Here is a 22,578-nt window from a genome sequence, read left to right as displayed (position 1 = left end):
ATGTGTCATTTCAAACTTGTTTACTGATGTGGCTGATGTTTGAACTAGTTTTTTTCCGACCTGGCGGGAACAATTTGCATAAAAATGTGAGATTCCTTATTTTGGTATCTGAACAAGTCCTACAATCGTTCGTACAAACTGGCTTCAGCAGTAACAGTAGCTGTGCTGTTTGAATTGCCAGCACTAGGCACCAGACACATGCCGAGCGCCATGAAGCCTCGGGTGCCACCGTAAAAAAAAAAAAAAAAAAACAGTTCTTCAGTTGACAAACAGCTTATTGGTGCATTATCGTCACTTCCTGCTGCCTGAGCGCCATGTTCACGTTCACAGTAATGTTCAGTACACACGTTCACGGACAACATAGCACACAGGAACCATTAGCTGTTGTTAAACTTGTGAACCGTCAGTCATCTTGGATTACAAATGAGAGATAGTGCCAGAACTTCAGCATAACAAGACACGAGGTGACTGACAAGGAAACACGAAAAACAAGAGTGGAAAGAGGGAAATTAATGTCAGTGTTGCACATCTCTGATGATGTTCCACATCGTTCCAACTATAGTCTAATGCTCTGAGTTGGTCTTCAGCCATATTTATAAGTATAGACTGGAGCTCATTTGAGGATGTGATTAGATTCCTGTCCAGTAGATTATGTGATTCTCATGTTGCTCTCCTCATGTTGGCCAACATTAGCCTTTGAAAATATGTGTCACTATTTTCCAACTCCCCCAGGAAGAGTGCTGGATTGTGTGGGGATGATGACACAGTGCCTACAGGCAATACTGCAGGTCATGTTTGGTACTCTGGCCCAGAAAGGGGAATATTTACACATTTGTATTCACACACAAATTATTCTTCAAATAATCTACACCGTTAGGTCAGTGTTTACAGTCTCAAACACAGTGTGTTACTCCCATCTCTGGCTGAAATTTTAACATCTGTCATCTGCACTTCTGTCAAGGCTCAGCATCACTGTTCATGTGTGCAGCAGTCAGCTGTCTCGGCCTGCAAAAGAAACTCATGTCTGTCTGTTACAACAATTACAACTGCCATTATTACCCTACTACAACATTTCATCAATGTATGTATGATCCTGTAGAAACACACAAACATTAGTCTCCCACTCTGATCATGTTCAGCACTGCTGCAGCTCTTTTTTGTGGGTTGTAATCTCGCAGCGAAACTGCAGTTCACAGTGAAGAGAAAACAATATCCTCATTTAAAAATATCAAGCTTTTTTAAAAAAGGAACAGTTCATTATATCAAATTAGTTCTAATTAGCAGAACTGGAAGGTAAAAAAAAAAAAAGGAGAATTTCACTGGCCCAGTATTGTAATGTTTTTTGCATTAGTTTCATTAAAAAGCTGCACAGTATTGGCAGTGTACAAGCAGCTGTACAACCCAAGTGTAAACATGGCCCTTTAATCAGTTATTCATAGCAATCCCGCTGCCTCAAGGCCACCCTTGTTGGCAAACAGTGCTTTGTAAGCCAACAAAAGTGCACTGCAAAGAACCAGTGTATAATGAAGCCGTTATTAGAGCACACATACAGCAGCTACGCTTTTGATACACACTAAAGAACCAATTAGCAGCAGACAATTCTCAGGGTGCACAGGACCAGGAAATTAAAGTACCTAAAATGTTCAGGCAGCAAGGGATGCAAATGTGGCTTGTTTTCTCAGCCCCTGGTATTCACTGCAGATGGAAGCAAATATTAGTCTTTTCTCATTCATTTCACCAAAGAAAAAAAAAATCAGTCCAGGTCCATCTCAGGCACCTATCTCAACTCAGCACATACTACATCTACATCAGCTGCCAGGGAATACAATAATATGTAATACAAATTACGTAATTAAGTTAACAAAATTATAGCGGAAGTCTACCAAGTAACTATTGAAGTAAGTAGTAAGTATTGAATTTGACCATGTGTTGCAAAATGTTTGACTGTACTGAAAGCTTAAAATATTTTATATAATAATATTTAAATATTCATAATATTTTGACAGTTACAAATTAAACTTAGCCACTGTTTAACTTTGCCTTTTATATTTAAGCACACATATGAAAACTTGCTGTACACAAGCTACATGCATGCAAGCACATATGCACATTACAATGATAGCAAACAGGTTTACCTCTAGAAATTATCAGTATATTTGTGAACATTGTTTTCATGTAGATATAGACAAAAGCAGGTGTATCATTGTCAATTGTGATAAGCAATGTTGATAAAAGATAAGATATTGTGCTAAAAGACTTTACAATATGGAGGTAGACAGTCCTAGTATACCAAGTTCACACTCACAGTTTAATGCATTCCTAAATATTACACTTTTGCTCCTGTGTTTTGATTCTTTAAAGGCTAAAAAAAATGTTAAAGAAAGAAAAAACCCTTCTCTAAAGTTTAGTATCGCTAAAGTGACTTAGGGGGCAATTAAAAACAAAGCAAGGGGTGAATATTTTTATATAGTAAATACATCTTGCTATGCATATCTACATTTTTTTAGTACATACTATAGTGACATTTTGACTAGATGTGAATGATGGTCTAGCTTGGGGGATGTGGCTCCATTCTTTCTTTGCTTACTGCTGAGGAAGCATCATCTGCAGCTGGTAGAGCTAGCAGATTAAGTCAAGGGCTAAGAGATATCATTGCTGCTGTTGGGGCTGCTGGTCTCAGCTGGGGTATCTACAATGTTTTGTTTTTTCTTATAAAACCAAATTCTGATACCCATCCTTATTCTTAAACTGTTTTAACTAAGCAAACAAGTTATATAACTCAATGATGAAAGCTGAACTAACTATTTAGCAAGCAAACTAGCTTGAGTGTTTGTTTTTTTTTTTTAAATCACATCATGTGCAGTGTGCCATGAGGCTGAAATTTAATAAATAAATCTTTTGACAATGCACAACAAACAGCACTTCCCATGGTTCAATATCAGCACTATGTTTCAGTTTATTTGTGCAGTGGGAAAAGAGACTGATCAGATAACACCTCAAATATCTTATAGGGGAAACCGTCAAAGAGGGTGTTTCATGACTGTGTTGTGTAGTTTCTGCTGTTTTCTAACTTGAACTGGGGGGGTAGAAGACCCCTCTTGCCCCCTCATGGCGCTGGGTGTGCTGACCCAGTATCATCTGCATGAGAAAAATAAATACTTCCATATTTATGCATGACAGGCTTTAGTTGGAGCATTTACAAATTAAATAGTAGAGGACCCATGTCTCAGCCCTGGGGTACACTGCTGATTTTCCAAGAGGTCCTTCAGTGAGAAAAATTAATCTTGAACAATCATCCATCCATTCTTCCATTTACTGCCACTCATCTGGAGTTGGATTGTGGTGGCAGTAGTAGGTTAAACAAGGTAGTTGAGATGTCCCTCCCCCCAGCAATGTTTTGCTCCTTCTGGGGGATCCTGGGATTCCAAGGCCAGATGAGAAATATAGTGTCTCCAGAGTACTCTGGGTCGACCCCGGGGTCTCCTGCCAGTTGGATGTGCCTGGAAAACCTCCAATGGAAGTCACACAGGAGGCTTCCTGATCAGATGCCCAAACCATCTCAACAGGCGCAAAGGAGCAGCAGCTCTACTCCAAGCTCCCTCCAGATGTGTGAGCTCCTTATCCTACCTATCTCTAAAGCTGAGCCCTGCCACCTCACTGAGGAAACTCATTTCAGCCACTCATGTTCGTGATCTCATTCTTCCACTCACTACCCAAAGCTAATGACTGTAGGTGAGGGATGGAACATAGATTTGCCCTACGGTTCAGCTCCCCCTTCAGCTCAACGGTCCAGTACAATGCCCACATTACTGCTGATGCTGCACCGATCTGCCTGTTGATCTAACACTCCATTTTGCCATCATCCAAGACACTTCACTTGAAGCAGTAAGTCACTCCCAGCCCAAAGGGAGCAATCCAACTTTTTTCAGCAGAGAACTTTGGCCTTAAGCTGGTGTAAAGTTTTCATGTCCACAAGTACATGAGGGTTTGCTATGGTCTGCATGATGTAAATCAAGTAAAGAGGGTGTACAAGGATGTCCATGTACCCTCCAAATTGTTGCATCCACAGACTTGTTCGGGCTAGTCCGTACAGCCCCTTCTACTACAAGGGCACCAATAGCATGTGTGCCCCTCCAAGTGGACTAGAAAGAAGTATAACAACAACTATGCATCTACTACGTACTGTGCATCTGCTTGGGAGAATGATTGAGGCCTCAGACTTGGATGTGTTTACCGTCATCCCAGCCACTTCACATTCAGCTGCAAACTGTCTCTGTGCATGCTCTAGGTTCCAGTATGATAAAACCAGAAGAACCACATCATCTGCAAAAAGCAGTGGCAATTCTAATGTCCCCAAACTGGACACTGTCCTCCCCACCTTCTGCCTCGTAACACCAGGCGGATCTTGTGTCAGAGAGATCATCTGTTTTTTTCTTTAGTATACAGTATATTCCAAGATATACAAACAATATCAAGAGAAAAATCTAACCGGGATCTGGGGGATAGAGGGCAAAAATTAAGGACATGCCTTTACAAATGGGTTCATAAAAAAAATAATTTATCAGTCATCATTTATTGATGTGATTGTGTTCAGATATGCTCTGCTGGCTTTCAATCAGGTCATGTTTGCACTTGGAGTGTGCCTGTCCTAATGTTAGCTGTCATTTCTGCAATAATATGCTAAAACCATTTGGTATACCAACACTTGAACTTAGTCATTAGCTGATCCTCAAAATCAAAACTGAGAAATATCCTGCTGGGAAGTTTTTATAGAGTACCTGACATTTTTGATTTGTGTTTAAAAAAAAAAAATAGAAGTGATCCTCAAGCTGTCTCAACAATAGGTTCATTATTTGTTGGTTTGATTTTCTTGATTTTGAGATGGGTTCACAGCTTTTGTAGAAAACTGGATCGACAAGAGTTGTTGATTTTGAGAGGAGCTGTTGAGTTGAGAACAGACAGAGGGCAAGCTGAGAAATATAATCTTTCCTGTCAGAAATGTTGCAAAAGCGAGATAAGCAGTGATATTTTGTGTGTTGTACAACAATAAACAGTCTTAGTTTTACAGCACACAAGTACACAAATACACAAGCGAGGGCTTGCGGATGGATGTGATGTTCAGTTTGTATTCACAGGTGAGGTCATTACTGAGTACAACTTTGATTGTTATCTTACATGTTTATACACTGGCATCGAACAGGAATACAGCCATATTTACATGTATAAACGCAGCTTTGTTCACATCACTGATCATATTTCACAGAACATCATGATTTTTTAAATCTATATATTTTCTGTCTTTATCTACTTTTTGTCTATAAATGTAATTTGATGTTATTAAACTTGTCGACATTTGTCTTATTACATGATTGTGTGAGACAGCATGTAATACTCCACACCATGAAACCGTTATGGGCAATTTGCCTTTGTCAATTTGTTGCTGTCTATCCCCATCTTGTGGTCTGTTTCGGTACTGCTATGAGGTAAGGCATGCATACCTACATAAGCAGGGCATATTTATACAATGCTTTAATCATCTCTTACATGTTTGTTGGCCCCCATGGGCAGTGTCAAAGAGGGCAGGTCAGCTTCAGAATAGACATAACATGAGAGATTTCCTAGACCTTAGGCCTCATTTGGATGGCTCTCTCATCCAGGGGGATTTATAGTGAGCACACCAGGAGAAAAAAGATCCGAGCCTTACCAATGCCATGTGACCAATGAATGTGATGGATACCTACATAACCTTACATGCATAAAAAAAATTCATATTCAAAACATAAAAATAATATTTATGGGTGGTATTGTATTGGATGGCATTTTATTGCATTTGACTGATGTATTCTATTTTTGCTCTTTCTAGCCCTCTTTTCTCCCCGCCCCACTGTTACTTTTGTCACCACTTGATTCAGTTCACCCACAGAGATCAATAAATGTTATCATATGTCATCTCAAACAGAGACACATACGACAGATACAATAGCCAGACAGTGAAGCAGAGAGAGAGACGGACAGCCAGTCAAATCCAGACAAATGGATGTACTGACAGGCGGAGATAAAGGTGATGTGAAGAAGAGGGGAAGTGAAGGTAAAAGAGTTATAATCAGTTGTGTTGGTCAAGCATCAACATGACACCAGCAGATGTGATGCTGTTTGAAGCAGCTTGTCACCCTCCTGGTGGGCATTGTGGAAGACAGATAGCTCAGCAGACAGCCCATCCTGCCCCCAGGGCGAGACTGATTTATAGGGCAGAGGGTGAAGGGGGGGGGTTCCTCGTTTCAGAACCACTCCCACTGTGAGCACATTGAAGTGGACTCTGCCTGCAGGGTGCTCCAGACTCTGTTGCAAAAAATACCAGTTTTACAACTCATTTAATCTTGTACAGAAATTTAATTATTAGCTTCTTTGTTGTTTAGTTGCTATGGCTACTTTTAAGATTTAACATAGTGAGTGTGTCCTTATTTAAAGTGATTGACATCATTTTTCTAGCAAGGATTCTCAAAACTAGTCCGCAGTATAAACAAGTGGAATTATTTCCATTTCTTTTTTTTCCCCCTCATTTCTCATTTCTGTGGTTTATAAATAAAAAACATAACGCTGAATAAAAGATTTGCTCTTGCTTTTGCGGTGTACAAATCTTGGACTTTGACCTGATGTTGCCACACTTTTTTTTTTTTTTCGCCTTCTCTTCCTCTAAAGGCATACTGTATTTGTAATGCTGTGTTTTACCTCTGGAAAAAGATGACAGTTCAGCTGCCCTTTTTTCAATGTTTGCCACAGTTAAGCAGCTGTTCTGTGTGCTTTGCAGCAGTTATTTAACGTAGCATAGCCTGCATGCACATAGGAGGTGAAGGTTAAAGAGGAAATAAGAGGAGAACGGGAAAGGTCTCCTCTGTATACAACTCATATATTGCATTATGTCCACTTTAGAACACGGAGCATATGTTAGAGACATGCAGCCAGATTAACATTCATTTGAAGATGTGTTTGAGGCCCCCTGGCAGATGTTTATTCCAGCATTCACTTTCTTTTAGCTCCATTTCTGTCTCTACTAATTCCTATTGCAAATATCTGGTTCTTTAGCTGCTAAATGCTCCACTGCTTTAACCTGCACAAGTTTTATCAAAGTTTCAAACACCTATCTTTACCCAAAATCATGACACTGAAACTGACAGCATGGTCAGACCCAGCAAAGAGAAATGTAAGAAATGATCAGATAATTAAAAAAAAAAAAAAAAACAGAACGTAATACACCTGCAGGATTCTTTTAGATATATTCAATTCTATTGAAATTCATCTATTTAGTGAATGAAAACTCCTGTACAGTAGCACTTTGGTACGGAGGCATAGACTTATGAGCTGATATTTACTGTTGTGAGTTTAACTAGTCTTGCTTTAACGGTGCCAACTATCACTGCCAAAAAACTCCTCCTGGGGCACAGGTCTTTCATAAGACCTGAACTGAGCACATAACTGGCTTGGTGTCTGTTTAGAAGAATATAGAGAAAGTTGGTAAATGAAGTAACCCTCAGCACAAAGCACCGCACAGAACAGGGCAGTAGCTTTTATTGCAGCATGTTACAACTGTAATTCAGCATTGAAGAAAGACGCTATAGAATTAGATTCCTCCTCCATATCTCAGGGCGCCTTGTTCTCCTCTTTATCGTAAAATTTACTGTAGTGTTCCCTTGTGTTAACCACATCCTCCCTGACTCAGAGAGGAGCAGGCCGGGTTTCTTTCCAAGCTTCTGTCTGGCTTGAATTCACTCTTGTTCTACACTCCCTTTTCCTCTCTGTCAATCTCCTGCTGCGAGGGGTTTCCATCTGACAGGGTCAGGGGCTGTGGTACTTCCCCCAGTCTCCTTGCAGATTTCCCATTGCCTTCAGTCTGGACCTACTGCTGCTCCTGAGATACAGACACCGTAGGACGTTGGACATAAATGTCCTTAACATCCTCCTCCTCTTTCTTTTCTCATTTCCTTCTCCTACTCTTTCAAAAGTTCTGTCACCCTGCATCATCCTTCTGTCATACTTGGTGTCTGCCACCTCTTACATTTCCTCCTTCTACAGCTCTTCTTCCATGTCCTCCTTCTCGATCTCTCTCCACCTTCCTTCCTCACCTCCTCCTATCCTCCTCGGTCAATGTGCAGAAAGCATTAACTCGCGTGGGTCAAATTTCCCCAGGAAGGGTAACACTTGTCTGGGAAGTGTCCAGACTGAGAGGTGGTGCTGGTATGTTCATATTAATCTCACCTACAGTTGCCTCCTTGAAGACACAGACAGACAAGGGAGGCAGGGAGTGCGTGAATGGAAGGATCTGTTCACCCTGTCATTAATCTCACACTCACTTCCTTTTACATTCAGCAGCCATTAATGTGAACACACACTTCAAACAAGATTAAATCTGACATATAAAGTTTGTTTAAGGTCGCTTTTGGTCAAACCGTATGTCTAAAAGTGAAACATGGTTCCAAATCCCAAGTCGTAAAGTCCTGAATCGTCAACAATCCAAACTAAATGTTTACTTTTTCATGTACATATCGTCGGATATTGTATTTATTAGTGTATATTGGTATAATTTTTGTTGTATATTTCCATAGATGTTTTATTCTATAGATGTTTATTTTCTGCTGTGGTAAATTAATTTCCCAGTTGTGGGATAAATAAAGTTAATCTAATCTAAAAGTAAGTTCTCTTTCACAACAAACACAAAGCAGAGGTGCACTGTGGTGAAGGCCCACTGATAAAATTGGCGACCAGTTTAAAACTCATGCAAACTCATGCAAACCTCAATGCAAACATTTGTAAATATTGACATGCTTCACATCATTAGCTCAGACAGATTCTCCACAATTCAGCTGTTCAGATCATTGTACAAAAACCATGAGTACAAAAGTATAATTAATTCACATTCATCAGCATCATCATAAACCAGCAAGACAGCAAAGCAGTGGTGACTCTCTACCTTAGAAGTGTTGGTGAAATCCAACCAACTGTCTATTCCTCAATTTTTTTTTTTTTTTTAATATTCCTTAAGTCCGTAAGGGTCCACAGATCGAAAGCATTAAAAGGGTTTTTCATAAATTCTTCATCTCCTCCTCCTCCTTCGACTGTCCCCGTAAAACAGGGACAATCTGGTCACCCCAATATTTCTTCCAGTACTCAAACAAACTGCTGCAAAGATTTGCAAACGTGTTTACATAGTTACCAGCACAGTTTGACTTGTACTTACACATTAAAAGAGCTATTTCTAAGATTTGCTATTGCTACATAGTCAGTGTTAGCAGCAGGTTAAGATCAGTCTTTACTTAGAAAATAGGCTGTAACTTACACGAATGGAAAAGGATGCAACGCTTACACAACCGAACAAAATGAACTGGCACAGAGTGAAAGGAACACTGACTCTAAATACACTGTGGAAGGGGAGACAATGAGACACAGGTGCAACACATTAGGGCAGGGTCAGGTAATCACACAGGAGGACAGGAAGTGAAGGGACCTGGAAGGAGACAAGATGTGAGTATCAAAATAAAACAGGAAACACAAATAGAAACACGAGAGAAGAAGACTAAAAGGGACCTAACTGATGAGACTTGACAGTTAACACACTAAACTAAGATGGTGAACATGGTAAGTATTATACCATGTTAGCATTTAGCTCAAAATTGCACAAAATCCCTAGCATGTGTTGTTTCCACATACTTTACTGCACATTATAACTATATGTTTATGTTTGCTCACCTACATTCAGCTCTGTTGTCCCTGTTTTAGCTGTATGTCTTCCCACATTCCCACGTTTGCAGCTCATTTATCTGTCTCCATCGTACCTCTTATTTCACTGGATAGCTGACTGAGCAGACTTTGTTTTCAGGGAGGTAACTCATGTCATCTTCACTTTACTTACACTTCTCTACATGTGTGTAACCCCTGGTGCATTCAGTATGAGCACAATGAGAATATCCAGCGGGGTCCAAAAGTCTGAGACCACTTTCCCATTCACTTGAATATGTGTAACCACCTTTTACATAGTGTGTGTTCTCAGACTCGTTGCTCATTCTTCTGTCAACAATGTTTATATATCAATCAATGGACTTTTCAGTATTAAGCTGTGCAAGAGGTGAGTGTTCATCATCATTATAATCACAACCATGCTTGTGTTACTGTGCACAAAATATCTATAATAGACAGGTGTTTTTAAATGAGCTGCTTAGAGCGGCAGTCATGGCTTCAAATAACTGTGGAGAGAATCAACGGGAGCTGATTGTGCTTCTTTATGGGAGAAAATAAAATGCATTAGGCTGAGCTGTTATCTGTGTGATGTCGCTGTAGCTCAACCTGCATGTCTGGAATTATTAAGAATTGTGAAAGAGCAATAGATATATTTCCCTTTGATACTTTATTTTGGTCAGCCTTCTCACAGAAAATGGGCGAGAAACTTGAAAGTGGCACTGAGCTTGTTTTCCTTTTAATTAAGCAATGGATTTGTTGCTAAATATGCAGCTAAGCATGTTTGTTATGGAGTCCCAAAACACAAGAGTGCTTGTATTGAATTTGGTGCCTCCACAGAGCAAATTTGCTCACATTCGGTCAAATGTTACACTCTCACAAGGCAACAACATGTGTAAATTCAAGCATAGCCAAACTGTAACTGCCCCACTTACAGTACTTTATGTAAGGTTGGTTACATTTCTATTCTATTGAGGACAAAAAGTTTGATTCCAACACCTGGGAGAAAGCACAGATACCTGGGTAGGGTTAGGTTAAGGTTGGTGTCAGGTTAAGATAAGAGGAAACATATCAACAAGGGAACAGGCTTCAGTTCTGTCACAATCTATTCCTGAGCACTGGGATCACACAGACATCATTATTCTACTCTAGTTTTCATCACATCACACGCCTTGCTATTTATCCTATCATGTTCCCACAACATCTTTTCTCTTAATGCCTTTGTAATGATTAAAATTACAGGGCTCAGTACAATCATCAGCTCCGCACTGTCATAAATGTTTTGAGATAATTTCATGGGCTGATGTTGAAATCAGTATTCTTCACTACGTGTTGCTGCTTTTATTGTCTCATGTTGTACATTAGTTTAACTATGATTAAAGAGAGAAAATGTGGCTTACCAGTCAAGGTCTGTGTGTGTGTGTGTGTGTGTGTGTGTGTGTGTGTGTGTGTGTGTGTGTCTGGGCTCGATGCCATTTTTAATATGAGATGTTGATAGATGTGTGTCACCTTGGCTCTCTTCATGACAGACACTGAGTTATGGGGCCACAGCAGCACCAGTGTGTCAGAACACACCACAATGCACTGCTGTCCCTCCGCACTTCAGAAGACAATCTGCTCTCTGAATTACACACATTAATACAATGTCATCTTTAGCTGCCGTGGTGACTGTCTTTGTATCAACAATCAAGAATCATTTTGTATTACTTCAACAACAGTGTTTCATATTACTAACAACTAATATTAAGGAGGTCAAAGGTCAAAACAAGATGAAAGAGGTCAGTATACTTCATTAGAATTGCTTGTTGGATGATTGCATATCTTCAGAAACCTCCTCCCCCCCAGACTTTTCTGAGGGTCAGAGTTGGTCCACGTCTGCGTCCAGCAATTTTTGTAACTTTCACAGCAACGTTATTCGGCCTCTGGCCACGGTTCTGGAGGAGAGACAGTATATAGGGTCTGAATATCACTCCCAAGTTCAATTGTATCATTCTTTACACAGCTATTTATGTCACTTTCTGTGTTTACAGTGCATTCAGGGTAGACTGTATGAAAATGTGCACCACTATTCCCATATAAAAAATGCCCTCCCGTTCTCTATCACAGCTGGTTTTTCCTGGGCTTCCTGTGTGGTCGTTGGGAACATTTATAAACACTTTAGCTTCCAACATGGTCAGAAAACATGTCGTAAGAACAGGGAAAACCTGGCCCTGGCAGTCCACAACAATGTTAGCAGCTGTGAGACCGTCCTCAGGCACGGTGATGCTTTAGGTTAAATGCAAAAGTCAACATGTGAACATGTCAGCAAGACTAACATGTCAGTGCTAAGGATGTCAAGAAGGTATAATTGTTGCCATCTTCACTGTCTTAGGTGCATCATATAGCACGTTGTAATGAAAATAATATGACTCACGATTTCAGTAGGAATGATTATTTCTGCATTTCTTCTTCACTGAAAAAAATACTAAAGTGATGATGTGATGTTAGTTGGTCTGGAGAATATGATTTGTCGGCAAGGGAGCATCTCTGCAGCACCGCAGTGTTTCATTTATGTTCTATTGTGACACATTTTACCTTCATCAGAAAAAAGGCAGCTCCTGTGATTTGGATATTGCACTTGGCCATTTTGCAATTTCGATAATAATTCGATTAAGTATTCAGCCCTTGCTGAAGCTAATGGGAATGTGATTAGTTTTGCTAAATTATTGGATAAATTGGAATTTTGACCTGATGCTGGCGCTAGATGAAACGTTAACGGGTCACCAGAGATATTACAATCCTGAATGAGACATGACTGTGAGACATTTCACTCAAAACCAAAAATGTCAGCGTCAAGGAGGCGCTAGAGTCGGGGCATCACAGAAGTCATGACGATTCATCTTCTGGGACTGTGAATGCCTGTGGAAAGTTGCATGGCAGTCCAGCCCACAGTTATTGACACCACCGAAGGTATATATTTTTTATGTTGATGATATATATATAGATGAAGGCCTTGGCTGTGTAAATTCCCCAGTGGCTGGCTGCCTGCAGACTAAACACATTGTTATGTTATGTTATCTACAGTCACTCACATCTTAAACCCAGGTAACACCAAGGAGCCGGTGTCCTGCTGTATCATGAGCGCTGCCAGAGAGATATATGGTTGCAGTTGCACTGCTGTGGCTTGTGTGTATATATATGACAACGTGTGTGTCAGAAAAAAAAAAAAAGAAGAAAAAAACATAAGAAGAGGAGAGATGAGCACATATGAGAACTGCTTTCCCACATTTGTGGTTAATTTATCAATAGCAATTATACCTCAGTCCTACCTCTTATTCCACTGGTTAGCTGTCGTCAGCCTGTCTTCTCTAATCTAATCAAACAGTTTTGTGACTCTATTTAGATTTTATTTTCCACAGTCCTGTCATAAAATATTGTAAGGCCACCAAGGTCTGTGATCTTTGTGCTGGTTGCTAATGTCCCTCTTTGTTCCTCTCCATTCAGCCAAACAGCAACCCTCAGATGTTTGTTTGACCTTGTGCCCTTTGGTCAGAGAATAACAAAGCAATGAGAAGCTGAGGTGAAAGATGACGTCTGTTCTGAGGTGCTGTGTGTGGACTGTGAGCAGCACAGAGAAATTATGGTTGTTTTTATCCATAGATCAGTATCTGTCTGAGATAACTCCTGTTTTTCTCTGCACCATGCTCGCCATCTTTTTTTTTATCCATTTACAAACCACATATCTGATATAACGGATTTTAGAGGTGTAATAGCAAATTGTGAGGAGATAAGGAAAAAAAAAACAATACACTATTCTGCACAATGGAGCCTCAGTATTCTGATTATATAGTAACAGATCATGGATTTGAATCAATATCCTTTGTGATTTATCTTCACAAATTATAGTGATTTATTTATTGAAAATGAAATATCTCAGAAGCCTGAGACCAGATCAGTTCCATTTGTTGAACTCTGCTGCATCCTAGTGGACTGATAAAGTATAAATTCTTAAAAAGTCAGGGTGCATGTCTTCACTGGAAAAATATTACATCAAGGAGAGTATCATTTATAAATATTTGCTGCATCTGAATGCTTTTTACAATATAATGAAGTAATCAGGGTTTTAGTGTAAAGAGGGAGGTAATGCTGAGCAATGTGAAATGTCAGATTCTTGCACATTTTCTAAAAATTCTCTCACTCACACCTCATTGAGTCCCATCACAGGCCAAGACATCCAGACTTTGCTGCTTCAGTCTGGCTGTGGATTCAGGGCCTCAAGGGCCAACGGGAAAATATACAAGAAGTCTTTTATTCCCTACGCCATACAGGCATTGAACACAACATGACTGCATCAGGGAACACCTGTTATTTTACAAGTTTTGCTGTCTTGTATTTATATAACCTTTCTGCTGCTCCCTGCTCAGTTGCACTATTGCTGAATGTTTTTGATGGTGTGTTGTGTTATGTGGAGTGTATGTACTTCTTACTGTACTTTGGGAGAAGCCAAAGACAAATTTCCAATGAGGTGGACAATAAAGTCAATCAATCAATCAATCAATCAATCTATGGCTCACGTTCCAAAAACACTGGAAGTTTTTTTCATCGAACATCAGTGAGGGTTATTTACCCAGAGTTCCCTCTTTCAGAGCAACAGCAGACATTATACTGTTTTCACAGTATAAACAGTACTGCCCATGACTAGTAACTGACTTCTATGTGTAAAATTAGTGGAATTTCCCTTTAAGGATCTTTACTGTTTGAGAGGAAATCTCTAAAATGACAAGAAAACATGATACAAAAGTAAAAGAAAACATAGATATAAAAACAACTTAAAGCATTTTTCAGATCCCCTGCTTAATGTTGAGAGAAAGAAAATTTCTTTAGGATTCGTCTCGGTAAAGAAGAGATTTATTCAACAAGACAGGCAAGAGCTCCTTTCACCAGCGTGCAGGTTGATTTGAATATATTGAGTGCGAGGCAGAGCTCATTTATCATCTCCTCTGGCTCTCGCCCACCTCTCTCTGCCAGTCAGTTAGTCAGCGTTGCAGACAGCACACGTGGCCTCGGTGGTGAGATGCATATTGATAAAGGGTTCAGACAACATAAGTGGGTGTAACTGGTAGGATCCAATACAAATGGCAAACACACCCCACAGGGCTGTGGCAGTCATGCTCCATTTCTGCTGCAGTTTTAGGCGACGAACATGATGTGAAGTAATTATATGTCTATATTTAATAGTCACATAACTGTGGAATAAAAGGTGGAGGGGAAGGTGTTCCTGAAGTAGCTGCATAATGGAAACTGCGCTTATTTACATACACATTCACAAATACAGTTTCTGAAGCTGATAGTAAAGTAAAGTGACACATTTCTGTAGTTTCCATGATAACTTTATTCTTTGAACCTACAGTTCTGAGTTTAAAATACTCCTTGTCACACACACACACACACACACAGCGGCAAGGTGGGGAAGATTGATCACAGTGACGATATTCAGAGAGGCACGCTTTAAAATAAGTCAGAGTCAATCTTTCATCATCTCTATCTAAGAATACAGCAGTCTTTTCTGTTGCCCACATTCAACAAAACAGGGTCCTCGCTCCCAAGCAGCAGGCGCTGTCATGCAGAGCCCCTATTGCACAAAACAGACCTCTCGTAAACCTAAAACATTCAGAGAAACCTTCAAGATGGTTATGGCAAAACAGTACCTATTGTCATGCAGCAGACTGTGCATGCAAAGAGGACACAGCGTTTCTATCAGAGAAACTCAACACAGTACAACAAACACCTTCCTCTGACACGTATGTACTTTGAGCAGAATAATAACTCTAAATAATAAAATAAAAATGCAGTGGTTCTCAAACCCTCTAATGCCTGCAGATACTTTGACTGAGGTTTACAAGGCCAAACTGTGTTTTGATGAAGATCCATACAGGTATTTTTAGAAATCATATGAAATAATGCAAGAATCAACCACTGTCTGTTTCAGGTAATAAGCTGCACATGCTTCAGGCCCCTCTGGGAGCCAAGTGCACCAACATCTCTCATAATACAATATGACCTGGTTCTGACTGATTCACTCTCGCACATTAAATTGCTATGTAGGTTATTGCTAGTGAGGTATGAGCAGTTACGTCTGAGCCTGGTTCATAGCGGCATTATTTCTAAATACCTGACAGCCAGAACACAGAACATTTCAAATGGATTTAGAAGCAACACCAACATCTAAAAATGAAAGAAAGAGTTTGACATTTTGGGGAGCATGCTGATTCACTTTCTTACAGAAAATCTGATCAGAAGATTGATACCACTCTCATCTGTATGCTTTTGCAGTTCGTTTAACTTAACATCCCTTTTTATCTTTGCAGAGCCAGACTAGCCGTTTCCCGATTTCAGTTTTTATGCTAACCTAAAACTATTATCTCCTATGTGGTTTCTCCTTCAATTCGTTTTTATTGCGATGGTTTTTAGGAAAAAAAAAGATCATTGGAGAAAGACAAGATAACAGTGATTAACTAGCTAACTGGCAAATGGTTATTAATAACATTATTAAAACCTCAATTTGAACACACAACACAGTCAGGAGACTGAACTCAACAACAAAAAGGTGTGTAGAGGTATAATGAGTTTCTGCAACTGAGATATTACTACAGTATATTAACCCTAGGAACACAGTGCACACATGCTAATCTATGGCATCCAAATAAAGGGTAGGAGAACAGTGTATCAATATTATTGTTATGTCAAAGTTATTCAAAATAATGCTATTAAAATCTTTACTTAAATAAGAAATACTGCTGGGATTCATAAGATGTGTATAAATAAAACAAATTAGACTCTGGTTATACGATGAGTTTTTTCCCCAATGATTAACATTTTGTTTTTAAGCATGACTGGTGGATGAATTTTAATGCCTGGAGCAAACCACAGAAGTACTAATGTACGACAGCTGAAGCCTCTGCTGCTGTTGAGGCAAAAGTGGTGGAGTGGGTAAAGTGCCAAGGGAGGATTGGAGAGGTTAGAGTTTATCTTCTGAATACATTTGATGGATACTCAGTGGTCCTTGCCATTTGATGACTACACTGCAGAGGGCTGGGATTAGGGGTCACAGCATTGTAAATCTAACTAACAGAGCACGGGTCGTCCTTGCAGGGCTTGACATCCCCTTGCAGCAACTGGATCATGACAGCCTTGGTCAGATAGCTGGAGGTGCCTCTCTTTCCCACTGCTGGTGTGTTGTAGAAAGCCTCCATATTATCCTGGGACAAACAAAACAGAGGCACCCATGAGGAAACATCATCTTAGATAAATTGTATGTCTTTAAGAATTTTAAAAAGTGCTGTTTAGTAGTAAATGATTGATGATGAGTCTGCAGGTATGAATCCGCTCTTTGACAATTTGATGCTATACATCCTGGAAGGATTAAATCTCACAAATCTAATAAGGCTCTACTGAATTGGAAAATAGCAGTGCTAGCCTTTTAAACACCATTTAATTAAACTAACCTTTAGCTAAATTATCGGTGTATAGCCGGAACGGAAGCTCGGTTCAGTTTGGTAGCACATCAATTTAGAAAGGTGATGAGATAATTTTGTGGAAGACAGGTCGCGTTCAAAGGAGAAAATGTTATAATATCAGTTAACCTGATAGCTTCGAGGAAAAACCTCCTACCTGTTTCTCTTTGCCTTCAAAGCAGATGCGATCCCTCTGGAAATCATGGAAGGCTTCCTTCACCAGACTGTCCAGATCCACTTTGTCGCCAAACTCCAGCTCTGGGTTTCTCTCCAGCACAATGGACACTACCATCAGCAACTGCTCAAACAGTAGAGACATAGCACAGCTGTCAGAAACTACAAACAAAACAACAACAATATCAGCAATAGAATTTTTAAAGGTCTAAACCAGTTTTTTTTTAATTACAAGGAATCTTAAATTTAACTTTAAACCAAACAGACAACCTGTACAGATCTGCTACTGACTGACTCTGTATGAATGACTCTAGGCAAACTGCAGTGCTTAAACAGACATATGTGACTTTGCTAGAATCCATACAAAAATCCATACACTTCTACAGTATTCTGATTTAAGCTATCTTCCTGTTGATTCTGTTCCTTCTGTGCACTCTGGTGCCATTGGGTCTGTTTACCTCGACTATGATTTGTCTGTACTCAGGCAGGACAATGTTCTTCAGCGTCTCCTCCACCAGCAGAGAGAAGTTCATCTCATACATGGTCATGTCAGACAGTGTGGGTTGCTACGGAGAGACAATAAAAGAAAAGCCATGTCAGCTGCTGGTTGTTGTAATTGATGGTCACTGTGGACATCCTCTGTGACTCAGTGACTTTAACTGTGGGATGATAGTTGGTTTTAGACGGGTGGTTTGAGTGTGTCTGAAACTGTCGATCTCCAAGGAGTCTGTTTTTACTCAGAATGGTGTGAAAAACAAAAAACATCCAGTGAGCAGCAGTTCTGCAGACCGAAACACAGTGCTGATGAGAGAGGTCAGGGGAGAATGACCAGACTGGTTGGAGCTGACAGAAAGAATACAATAACCCAGATAAGCACTCTTTACAACTGTGGTGAACAGGAAAAACATCTCAGAATGAATTACACGTTGAACCTTGAGGTGGATGGACTAGCAGAAGAAAACGTCAGGTTCCTCTCTTGTCAGCCAAGAACAGAAATCTGAGGCTGCAGCGGGCACAGGCTCTTCAAAACGGAGCAGTTGAAGTCTGGAAAAACGTAGGATATGGATTTCTGCCGAGGCAGCAGATGGTCAGGTCAGAATTTGGCATCAATCGCATGAATCTATGGACCTGCCTTGTGTCACCGACCCAGGCTCGTGGCGGTGTAATGGTGTGGGAAGTATTTTGTTGATACGCTTTGCACCCCTTAATGCCAATCAATCATCATTTGAACGTCAGAGCTTGCTACTTTCAGCAGGATAATGCTCCATGTCACAAAGCAAAAGTCGTCTCAAACTGGTTTCATAAACATGACAGTGAGTTCTGTGAACTCCAGTGGCCTCCCTGTCACTTTTGTGATGCAGTAGAACAGCGGATTGGCAGCATCAATGTGCAGCTGACAAATCTGCAGAAATGATGTGATGCAGTCATGTCAACATGGAGCAGGATCTCAAAGGTTTCCAACATTTTCTGGAATCTATGCTGCAAAGAACCGAGGTCTTACCCAGTATTACTGTGGTCCTATTAAAGTGCTCAGTGAGTGTAATCTGAACTGGTTTTCTGGGAAGTAGCTAATTAAATCATAATATGTACATGAACCAAATCTAAACTGTCTTTAACAAATTCTGCTCACATCATCTACCTTTCTTCACCTTAATGTTTCTGAGGATGTAGGATCAGTTAAGTTCTACACTATTCTATTAATAAATATCATTCCATCTAAACCTATGGACAAAAGGATGTAGCAATGAACAACCAGCCAATTGTAGTAAAAGCACACGTGTTACTAATAACATTAACAAAGTGGGATTTATACGTGTCTGGAACTGAGTGTCTGTTAAATAGTGAGTAGTGAATGAGTGATCCAAGACACAGATCCAGTAAGCCATGACAGTGTGACCATCAGCCAACATGCACATTACGAGAACCTTCAAAGTGCAACTCAATGGAATTCAGCCATCATTCATTTTAGTATTTACACCTGGGATTTTTCCAATGATATGTAAAATGTCTCCGGTGAACAAGACTGATATCATCAGAAAGAAAGAACATGAATGACATCACTGAGCATTGAATCCGATCATAAATAATTATGATGATAAAAAAATAATCAAATGAAAAACTTTGCCAATTTAAACCCCCCCACAATCAAAGAACCAACGTATCCTACTCCAAGACAAGCATACATTTTCATGTTCACTGGAGACACATTTAAATTGATGAGGTAAAATCAAAATTCATCAGCGCATCAAGTTCATTCTGCAACTGTGACCAGATTTTTGTGCATTCGTTCCACATTTGCTGGAAAAAGTATTTGGGAATACACTGTCACAAGTACTTGAAACCAACTCATAAATGGGAGCAACACTCAGTCTTAGTCATTAAAAGACACAAAAAAACCTGGAGATCCGTGTCTGCAAGACCCATGTCACTGTCACACAGGTTTATATAGCTGTAACTGTTTGTAGAGTACCACACGGTATCACCTTTAACAAGTGTTGGTCAAAGAATTTATCCTGCTGCAGTGTCAGGGGAGGCAGGTACCTGTGGGAGGTGCGTCCCAGCCACCATGATACCGTTGGGCGTCCTCTCCAGGATCTGCCACACACGATCATAAAATCCAAGAGAGGTCCTGTTCAGAGAGCCATCGATCTGACGCCGGTTCAGCCAAGACCTGAGGCGAAACCAGGGTGAAACTGTTGAACCAGTTCTTAGAAACAGGGGAAATACAATGTTGATAGCCAGCGTGCTAGAGGAAATTGTCTATGAGTCAATGTGTGTTAGATTAGATGAGATAAGATATAACTTTAATAATTCCCATGGGGAAATTGGGTTGCGGCAGCTGCAGATAATAAGATATGGATGTAGACAACACAGCGCCGAAGATAAAACAATTAAAACAAAAAAGATTATACATCAAGTAAAAGCATTAAGATAAAGACATATTGTCTTCAAAGACAGGTTTGTGAGATGAAAGGGATGAGAGAGCACGGATTGGTAGAGTGAATGTGTGTTTGAAGAGTACCTGCCGGTGTGCTGCGGCTGCAGGACGTCCAGCAGGAGCTGCTTGATGTCGCTGGGGGAGAGCTGGTAGATATCCTGGGGGGGCATGTCTCCTGCCCGGATCTTCAGCTCATGTTTCATGGCCTGGACGATCCATCTGGAGATCCACAGTGACACACTCGCTCATTTAACTGTGACTTTAAGGTGGTCACAAGGATTAATATGTTCAAAATGCTTCCATGTGTCCCTTGTTTCCAGCACTGCTTCACAGTGTTAGGATTATTTAGCTGAAAAACGGTACAGATATTTGTCCGACGTGGCTGATGGAACTGAATTTTTTTGTTTAGAAATGAATAGTTCATAGTTTAAATGCAACAATGTACATAACCTCACAATAACACTTCTTCCAGCCTTGTGTTTTGATTTTCCTAACAATGTTCTCAGACCCATGTCTGAAGAGATCCAATCAAATTGTAAAAAGTGTCAGTCTGCAGCTGCAATGCTGTTCATTTAGAGTAAAAAACAACTTCAGGGGTCATTGGTATGGACACTACACTATTTGACAGCTACAAGTTCCTGATGTTTTGATTGTGTGACAGAATAAAATAGACTGAGAGAAAACTGCAGTCTGGGTTGATGCTCATATATGTTGGTTGCTTCATGTTTTGTTGAGTGGTATGAACACTAGGGAATAGAACATCCACCTTGCTTGACTAAACGTGCCACTGCGGCCTGACTGTCCTACCCGATTCTGATCTTGATCATGCCGCTGAACAGCTCTGGGTTGTTGGAGATAATCCATCCGATGTGGATGACCAGCTCCTGCTGAAGGACAGCCTCCCGCTCCCCACCCTGAGGGGAGCACTTGTTGTAGATGATTCCCTGGATCACCCCTGGCGACAGCGGGTTGGAGATCACCTCCTCCTCATGCCCGAAAAGGCCGAGGGTCACCTGGTAGTTACAGGCACACGGACATGCACACACAGGGGAAAAAGAGCACACACCAAACCCAGATACAGTTAGAAAGTCAAAAGCAGCACATTGCACGATTGTTCTGTTTGTGCAGTGCAGGTGCACAGACACGTGTACATGTGCAGACTTGCATGTGCACACTTCCTCCAAGGTACAATCTCTACAAGTATCTTTGTTCCAGAACTCTGAAATTGGCCTCCTCTCCCGGAGTCACATAAAAGTGAGTAGGAAAAAATGACTGATCCCAAGATTACTCTTTTGTATTTTGTTCTTTCTGAAAGCCATCTCATGAAAATTACACCTCAGCAATCTTCCTGATGAGAGGACACACTTTTATCCTTGCCTTCAGCTGATGAAATCCAGCATCAAACTTGAATCAGAATTGACTGAAATGGGGTGGTGCCTCTTATTTCTTCCAACTGAGCTGTTATTGTAAGCAGAGGGAGACAGTCGTCTCAAATTTTAAATCAGCTTTTCCAATCATGTCGAGGGGAGCATTCCCTCCGGTAGGCAATCTATATGCAGATTCACACCTTGAGCTACTTCGGCATAATGAAATGCCTAAAACTGTTCAGAAGGGTAAAAATGAGGCGAGATAACTGACACTCTTGAGAGGAGGCTAATCTCTGAATAACACTTGACAGGAAATGATGCACTGAAACTCATCCAGTGATAAGTTGGATGAGGGAGTGGCATCAGACAAAGTCTCGGGTCACGGTATATCAATCGGCTCATGGAGTGTGTCTAGACACATGGACACGGTGCATATTGGGATTCTAGTGGTCATGCAGGTCATGCTCGCAGCCTCACTATAACTACAGCTCAGGGAAACACACACACACACACACACACACACACACACACACACATACACACACAATGGGGGTGAGCTGTGATGGGGAACATAAGCATGCAGCTCGCCATAGGATGACAGCATGAGGAGCAAATAATCATATATAATTTCATTTTAATAATCAGTGAACATTAAAATCATGGTCTGGACATGCCGTTTTCCTAAATATGACCCATAATTATTTTACAGAAGGGATAGTTACTATCCAGTCCCTGCTGACTCTGTGTCCACTTACCTGCTTGCCATGTACTAAAACACTAGTAATACTGGGGGCAAGGCTGTCCACTAGCTTAGTTAAGAGACTGGCAGCAAGGCGGACAACAGACCTAGTGGGCGAAAAGACACAAGAACAGTCTTGAC

General features: G+C 40.5%; 1 protein-coding gene across 3 annotated transcripts in view; it reads right to left on the bottom strand.

Annotated features, from left to right (window-relative positions):
* Positions 1-14,595: 14,595 nt before the first annotated feature.
* The window catches only part of phkb (phosphorylase kinase, beta), a 106,123-nt gene continuing 98,140 nt past the window's right edge, over positions 14,596-22,578 (bottom strand). For 2 of the 3 annotated variants that reach the window (XM_056387967.1, XM_056388142.1), the window contains 6 exons: positions 21,139-21,344; positions 20,416-20,550; positions 19,935-20,064; positions 17,852-17,959; positions 17,377-17,517; positions 14,596-16,964 (listed from right to left, as the gene is read on the bottom strand). In XM_056387967.1, coding sequence (XP_056243942.1) covers positions 16,827-16,964; positions 17,377-17,517; positions 17,852-17,959; positions 19,935-20,064; positions 20,416-20,550; positions 21,139-21,344 — 858 coding nt within the window. In that variant the 3' untranslated portion in view covers positions 14,596-16,826. Of the gene's footprint in view, positions 16,965-17,376; positions 17,518-17,851; positions 17,960-19,934; positions 20,065-20,415; positions 20,551-21,138; positions 21,345-22,453; positions 22,545-22,578 lie in introns of all 3 variants that reach the window. The other variant, XM_056388054.1, reaches the window with a different exon arrangement.

The sequence above is a fragment of the Seriola aureovittata genome, chromosome 1 (genome assembly GCF_021018895.1).
Source record: "Seriola aureovittata isolate HTS-2021-v1 ecotype China chromosome 1, ASM2101889v1, whole genome shotgun sequence".
Classification (NCBI taxonomy): domain Eukaryota; kingdom Metazoa; phylum Chordata; class Actinopteri; order Carangiformes; family Carangidae; genus Seriola; species Seriola aureovittata.
This window is presented reverse-complemented; position numbering and strand designations above follow the sequence as displayed.